Source organism: Nicotiana sylvestris, chromosome 2 (assembly GCF_000393655.2).
Source record: "Nicotiana sylvestris chromosome 2, ASM39365v2, whole genome shotgun sequence".
NCBI classification, from domain to species: domain Eukaryota; kingdom Viridiplantae; phylum Streptophyta; class Magnoliopsida; order Solanales; family Solanaceae; genus Nicotiana; species Nicotiana sylvestris.
The window spans coordinates 92,344,701-92,351,870 of record NC_091058.1 but is presented as its reverse complement, the minus strand read 5'-3'; the positions used below and the strand labels follow the sequence as shown (position 1 = coordinate 92,351,870).

The 7,170-nt window shown below is 35.5% G+C and overlaps 1 protein-coding gene across 7 annotated transcripts; it reads left to right on the top strand.

The window, feature by feature from the left end:
* The first annotated feature begins 1,386 nt into the window (after positions 1 to 1,386).
* On the top strand, positions 1,387 to 6,748 carry LOC104228977 (putative lipid phosphate phosphatase 3, chloroplastic). 7 transcript variants are annotated; one of them, XM_009781536.2, is made up of 9 exons: positions 1,387 to 1,624; positions 2,898 to 2,978; positions 4,081 to 4,302; positions 4,420 to 4,507; positions 4,616 to 4,725; positions 4,824 to 4,914; positions 5,074 to 5,262; positions 5,354 to 5,413; positions 6,075 to 6,748. In XM_009781536.2, exons 3-9 carry the CDS (start codon positions 4,087 to 4,089, stop codon positions 6,287 to 6,289), a joined length of 969 nt encoding a protein of 322 aa, XP_009779838.1. In that variant the 5' UTR covers positions 1,387 to 1,624; positions 2,898 to 2,978; positions 4,081 to 4,086; the 3' UTR covers positions 6,290 to 6,748. The 7 variants fall into 7 exon arrangements, with proteins under 7 accessions (XP_009779838.1, XP_070024175.1, XP_009779839.1 ...); XM_070168074.1 differs by having other exon boundaries at positions 4,078 to 4,302; XM_009781534.2 differs by lacking the exon at positions 1,387 to 1,624 and adding an exon at positions 1,642 to 2,108.
* The last annotated feature ends 422 nt before the right edge of the window (positions 6,749 to 7,170 follow it).

Sequence of the window (7,170 nt, the reverse complement as noted above, 5' to 3'; positions counted from 1 at the left end):
TTAAGAGGTAGAAGAAGAACAATTGTTTATATACCCATAAAAAACCTCTTCCTCTTCCAATATGGGACAAATGTCCCTTTGCCAAGGGGGGAAACTTAAAATTTCACTTAAAATTTTCATTTCCCTCCATTTTCCATTCACCCTATTTTAAGCCTCATTATTCTTAAAATCCCCAACATAATCTTGTATGAATTTTTCATAAATCAATATTATTCGATTTGGTTTGTTGTTGCCCAAAAATAATTGAATTAAATCATAATGAGTAGTTATGTATTACTTTATAATTTTTCGTATATACTTATATTTCTTATTAATACTTAATGCGGAAATTGACACTCACAAAGTCGAACTACCTTTTAAACTTAACTCGGCGAAACACTTCTATTTGGTAAATGTATGGGTCAAAATCTGATCAAGGGGACCTCGGCCGAAATAAGAAAATCAAGAATCAATTAGGCCGACGTCGTGCTTAAGAAGCAACACTGGTGAGCCGAGTAGCCAATGTCGAGGTCGAGCACTTAGATCAGCCAAAATGCTAGTTTAGCAATAAGATATTTTAAAGGAATATTTAAAGGAATATTCTCTGTATTTGTACTTTAGTAGGTGCGGGATATGTTCCATATAAGTAGGAATAGAGAGAGAAAGAAGGGTAGGGGGGGAGGATATAATTTTTCTATCTTGATAAGCTCTCTCTATAATAGTTTACTCTTAAGCAACTACAAACATTATCTTTACACAAGATTCGATTTGTTGTTTTATTCCTAACTTTCCCACATCATATCTGATAAAGTATTTGATATCCTCACGTTTAGCTATCTTACATCATTGTCAGAGGGAGAATCATCCACCTCGTTATATATTTAGGTGAATTATTCTCTCTATTTACAGCTATTGCTATTCATCATATTTATTACTTATCCTTATCCCCTCATTCATTCACAACAATATCATTAAACTCCTTTTTGGCTTTTAATAGCTTTAAATGCAGTTTCTAGATTATTACTATCCATCAATCTTGGGTCTAGAATTTATTATATTTAGCTAGAATTTACCCATTATCATTTATTTAATTAGTTTAACAAAAAGGCTTAACACTTTTTGGCCAAACAGTAAAAAAATAGATTTTTGATTAAAAAAATATAACAAACGTTTTCTAGTAGGAATTTATTATTATTATTATTATTATTATTATTATTATTATTATATTATTATTATTATTATTATTATTAATTGTATCAAATTAGAAGTGGATAAACAATATACTACAGTTTTCTTAGTAAGGGCAAATTATTATTAATAATTGTATTAAACTATAAGTGTACAATAGTAACAGTAATAGTATAAGACTTTGGGAGTTTGGAGGGAGACTACATTTTGCATCTGGCATAGATTGGCAGTGATGATAGTTGCGTTAGAATATTCTAACGCAACAAACGTGGCATTCACGATTTTGGACAACGCAGCAAATCAGCAAAACAAACACCTTACCAAACAAAGCCTTTAACCCCGTTTGAAATGAAAGGAAAAATTAGAGAGCCCCAGCGCGGCAGGACAACCCCTGACCATCTACAGACCCACCAGAGAAAACGATCGCTTCTTTGATTCCAACCTGCTGGGTGAATAGGTCACATCACTGAATCTTTGCCATTGTTGTTCGTGCTAGTTCACAGCATCAGTTGTTTCGTTCTGTTAAAATTATTAACATAAACTTTCCCATTGCCTTTTGAGTTTTAACAGAAAGTCTCCAATTGTCTTTTTATTTCTTTTTTTTTTTTGTATCTTTTCCGGGTTGACTTTGCTAGTGCTTGCTGACAACTGCTTCTTCTTAATTTGTTCCAAATCAGCGTGGATAAGGGGTTTATTTAATATAGATTGTGTGGACGTGTTTTTCTGCTTTTCCCATGTGGAAACTGGCTCTTACTGTCACTGTCGTGAATAGTGCTCTTATTTATTAATGTCTTGATTCATCATAATTTCTTGATTAAGGGTTGTTTTTTCCTCTTCAAATTTTAATTTCCCCCCTTGGTCGCTTTGGTTCCTCAATGCCGTCCTGGGATTTGAGATCTGTTTTCTTTTTCAAGAATTTCGGAGGCTTTTCGCAGTCTAAGGTCCGTCGGGATTATGTGCAACGCATATCTGCTTTTCCTTTTTATTGTACATTTTTAAAAGCAACGGCGGCTGAGACTGATGTTAAGATTTAATGCTTTAGCCTTCACAGTGTTGGTGACTTTAGTAAAATCTGTTCTTTCCCAGTTTTAGCTCTCTTTCTGATGTAATGTCATTTTTATACTTTCATTTCCATGTAAAGTGTGTTCTTTTTTATGGAGTACCTGGTTCTCCTGGGAAAACTGTAGTGAATTAGTGCAGCATCTGAAGTTCTAAAAGTTATCCAGTCCTTGCAAAATTTATGATTGATGCAACAGCACTAACCACATAATATTTCAAGACCTTAGACTGCGAAAAGCCTCTGAAATTCTACATGTTGTATGATTAATCATGTTATTGCTGTACTGCACCTCTAATTGGATGATTAGGCCACTTATTTCTAGATATTTATGGATTGAATTTTAAGTCTTAGATAAGTATGTGAACCATTGACTGTACTAGTTGCACCAGTTGAATGCCAGAATACTACTTATGATGTAATTGAGCTTTAGTTTGTAATTCGTGGGAAGAGGAGGATGTAGCCTTCTAGTAAAAATTTACTAAAATTGCAACAAATAGTAGTAAATATGAATCCATAATTATAAATTTCTAATGAGTTTAATGCTAAAAAATTTATAAACTGAACCCATAGAGCTTAAATCTTCAATACGCCTCCGCTCATGAGACATGACAAGTCTTAGTTCCAACTTAATCGACCATGACAATTGATTGATTTATTTGCCTTCAATCAGAACGGATCAAGTCAAAAGCCAGAAGCTTTTGCTGGATTTTCTCAACTATTTCTGCCGCTGATAGCACACAAGAAACACCAGGTATATATTTCTTACATTCGACATACTAAGCTTAAAGGAGCTATGTTAAGGAGTGGGGATGGAAATGAGTAGCTGGCACGGGTTATTCCACCCATAACATATTGGATACAAGAATATAAGATGAAGGAAGGATATGGGATAAGTTTGTCCTGGTTTTTGGGGAACAGTTGGGCAAGATATTTGCAAATTCAGAAGACTAGAAGACTGGACATTCCTGTGACCTACTATGAGTCATGTACAGCTACTTGTAAACTGACAAAACGAACTTTGGCTAATTTTTCCGAGATGCACTTGGAACCATACAAGTACCATAGTTTTATTGGAAGCGTGTTATGTTCAAACTTCCATTTGTCCTTTAGGCCACAACTCATTTTAGATTGATCATGAGCCATGTATCTATTTTTTGGACTTCCAATATGCTTTGTTGAAGTGTGTGATCATGTTATCTAAAATCTTAAACTCTTAGTAAGAACGCACTTTTATTTATTTAATTGTCTCTTCAACACGTTCTCTCACGTGCCGGCTTCATTTTTTTTCATTGGCAAGCACGTGAAAATTCATTTAATGCTGGCGGTGAGACTCGAACCAGGGCCTTTGTTGAAGTGTGTGATCATCTCATCTAAAAGCTTAAGCAATTAGAGAGAACACATTTTTACTCATTTAATTGTCTCTTCAACAAAGTTTTTTGTTAGGCATGTCATGCTTGCTTTTCCATTTTGGCCAATGGCTATCCCTGATACATTGTATGCCTTACCTTAGACTGTTGTATTAGTTTTTATAAACAAAAACTTATAGTTGACTATATAAAGCACATTTTTTTTGTAGATTTGGCAATATGACTTCTCACCTCATGTGATGAAATAAATAAAATTTACCCGGGCGTCTAATAGATTTGTGATGAAAATGACCTTATTATCGTCATTTGTGTTTAACTAGATAATTATTAAACCAATTTTGTAATAGTATCACTATTATGGCTCTGAATTCAGAAAAAGGATTGTGTTTATATATGCAGCTTATTACAAAATTAGACAAAGTTATAAGTCATCGGTATCATATTATAAAAATACTTTAAGTTCTTACTTTTGCATGTTCTTAGCAGGCCAGAATGAGGGGTACCCAGCTTGGGTCACATACTGTGAGGTCTCACGGTATGACGGTGGCAATGACTCACTTGCATGACTGGCTGATCTTAATACTACTTTTGGCGATAGTTGTCATTCTGAATGCTATCCATCCGTTTTATCGGTTTATCGGAAAAGACATGATGACAGACCTCAAGTATCCTCTAAAAAGTAACACTGTACCTATTTGGGCTGTTCCAGTGAGTTGATCTTCATTTTCATTCAGTTGCTACAAAACTTATTTCATTCTTCATTTTCTTCTCCATTTCAAATAAAGTACCTCATATTTAGATTTCACAATTTCCAAATGTTATCAGGTGTATGCTGTTCTGTTGCCTATAGTTGTTTTTCTGCTAGTTTATTTTCGGCGAAAAGATGTTTATGATCTTCATCATGCCATATTAGGTAAGCTATTCTTTGGATTTGGCTAGTTTCAGTGGTAATAGTTTATATATGTTCTCGCTTACGTAAAAACTTTCTGGTAGTCGTCCTTTAATTATGTTGTCATGGCAGGGCTCTTGTTCTCTGTTCTGATAACAGCTGTTATCACAGACGCCATAAAAGATGCAGTTGGACGGCCTAGGCCAGACTTCTTCTGGCGCTGTTTCCCAGATGGAAAAGAAGTATGCTGCCTTGATGGTTATATTTTCATACTTCTAGTTATAGACTAGGGCCTCTCCCTTGTAAATTAGTATTTCAGTAAATATTGATGGGTCAACAGGTTTACGATAAATGGGGAGATGTTGTATGCCATGGCGATAAAAATGTCGTCAAGGAAGGGCATAAGAGTTTTCCCAGTGGGCATACCTCCTGTAAGTAGAATGCTTGTCTCATTTCATGTTCTCATGTGTTGTACGAGAAAAGATTGCATGTGCGGAGACAGAGACTTGAAATTTACAGCGTCTCAGAATGTGTCTATGGTGTTTCTTTCTTGTTTTCTTGACCTTTGAGGATTTTGGATCAACTTGCAGGGTCCTTTTCTGGTCTTACCTTTCTGTCACTTTATTTATCTGGCAAGATACAAGTCTTTGACCGTAGAGGACATGTTGCAAAACTGTGTCTTGTGTTACTTCCCCTTCTGCTTGCATCTTTGGTTGCCATTTCTCGGGTGGATGACTATTGGCACCACTGGCAGGATGTGTTTGCTGGAGGTCTAATCGGTGCGTGTTGTTAGATTTTATTTGTTGTTTGTATCTTTACAGTAAGACTGCATGAGACAATAATGAAATCTGAGGATATTCTCCTTTGCAGGTCTTGTAGTTGCAGCATTATGCTATTTGCAGTTTTTCCCACCTCCATATCATGTTCAAGGTGTGTTCTCATTCCTCCAGTGGTGTGAAATTTTTTATGATAGAATATCAGAAGTTTTCTCTTTCATGGTAAACTTGTGCTGCGTATCACAGTAAAAAGTTGAAACCTTCACACTTCACAGTACTCTATTGAGTTTTTATTCCGTGATTGATTCGGAGGAAGAATTGATGATCCCAAGTTGTGTTCTTACCACTTTTGCATTTGTGTTACTTTAGTTGTAAACTCATTTGTATATATGCATATGACTGTAGTTAGTTCATTATACATGGGTAAGAGGTTAATTCTCTCATTCAATAGCTTTCTGCGACTTGAGGGATCATGTCCTATGGAAAATGTAATGATGATTGCCTCTTTTAAGCCTATGGTTGAAAAGAAAGTAAACCTATCCTCCAACATCCAAAGAACTGATACACCTGTGAATCTTCTAAGGAATACACTACTGCTAGACCATGGAAAAGGCCTTACTGTTTACCCCAGCTACATTACAGAAGGCAGCTTCCTCCCTACAAATGAATGGATCTAGAAAGCGGTTCTGGTTTATGTTTTCCGTAGAGGAACAGAATATGGCCATGGAGAGGATTTATGTACTATGAAGATAGTTTTATTTTTTTCCCCTCATTTCTAGTCGTTTTCTGATTGTCTGTCTATTTTGTGCTTCTAGGCTGGGCAACTTACGCTTACTTCCGTGTGCTGGAGGAGTCCCAAAGAACTTCACAAGCTGCAAATACTGTAAATGCCAATGTAAATAATACACACAGTGCAGAGGTTCAAGTAGAAAGTCAACAGAATGAGAGAAACCACCACGCGTTTATGGGCATTTCTTTATCTGGGGATTCTGGTCCAACCGTGGAAGATCTAGAATCTGGGAGAAGGTAGTTTAGCTTAAGGCAGTTCCTGGCTGGAATTGCTCACTCAAAATGCTGTCCGAGTACATGGTTATTTTGCAGAACTGACCTCTTGTGCAGAATATGCTCCATTGGATCGATTAGATTTCACTTGCCACTTATTGCAGGGCATGTGCTTACATATACTAACATGTGAAGAATTGTCTCTTTTTTCTTATTGTTCGATTTGCTCCTATTGTCTCATTTTTTCTTTATTTTAAGATTGATTGATATACCATTTCAGTTAGTACATAATTAGTAAATCGGGGAGATTCATGAGACTGCTACCTGCAACTTTTGATAGCAATTTGAGGGAAGTTTTTGTGTACAGCGTGAAAATGTGCTAAGTGACATTTGTAACAAAGGCGAATACACTTTCTTTGAGTGTTTCTGCCGATATTCTCTTCTGCAGCTGAAAATTTATGCATAATGATAGGTTACAGTTTGCTAAGGATGATAGTTTCAATTTTTCTGCTGCTGAAAGTGGAGGATTTATTGAATAGACAATGCGAGGGTGGGCGAATTTAAATGTAGAAAAGGATGGCTAGTGGTTCTCTCTTTATTTGAACAAACGTTATTGATTGAATAGAAAGGAGGGGATATGAGCCTTTTTTCTAAAAAAAAAAAAAAGTTGTATGACTTGTTTGAATCAATTAGAAAAGGGAGGAATGAGTGAAGATCAGTTAAGAAATTTCTCTTGTATGTAAATTTTAGATGTCTGGCAAGTAAGAATGTTAATGTAAACATTAGGAGCCCCTTTGGATTGGCTTATAAGTGATTTTAAGTCAAAATAACTTTTAAGTCATTTTGTACTGTTTGGATAAAGTAAAAAAGTGCTTTTAAACAATTGTTTTTTAGCTAAAATGACAAAAA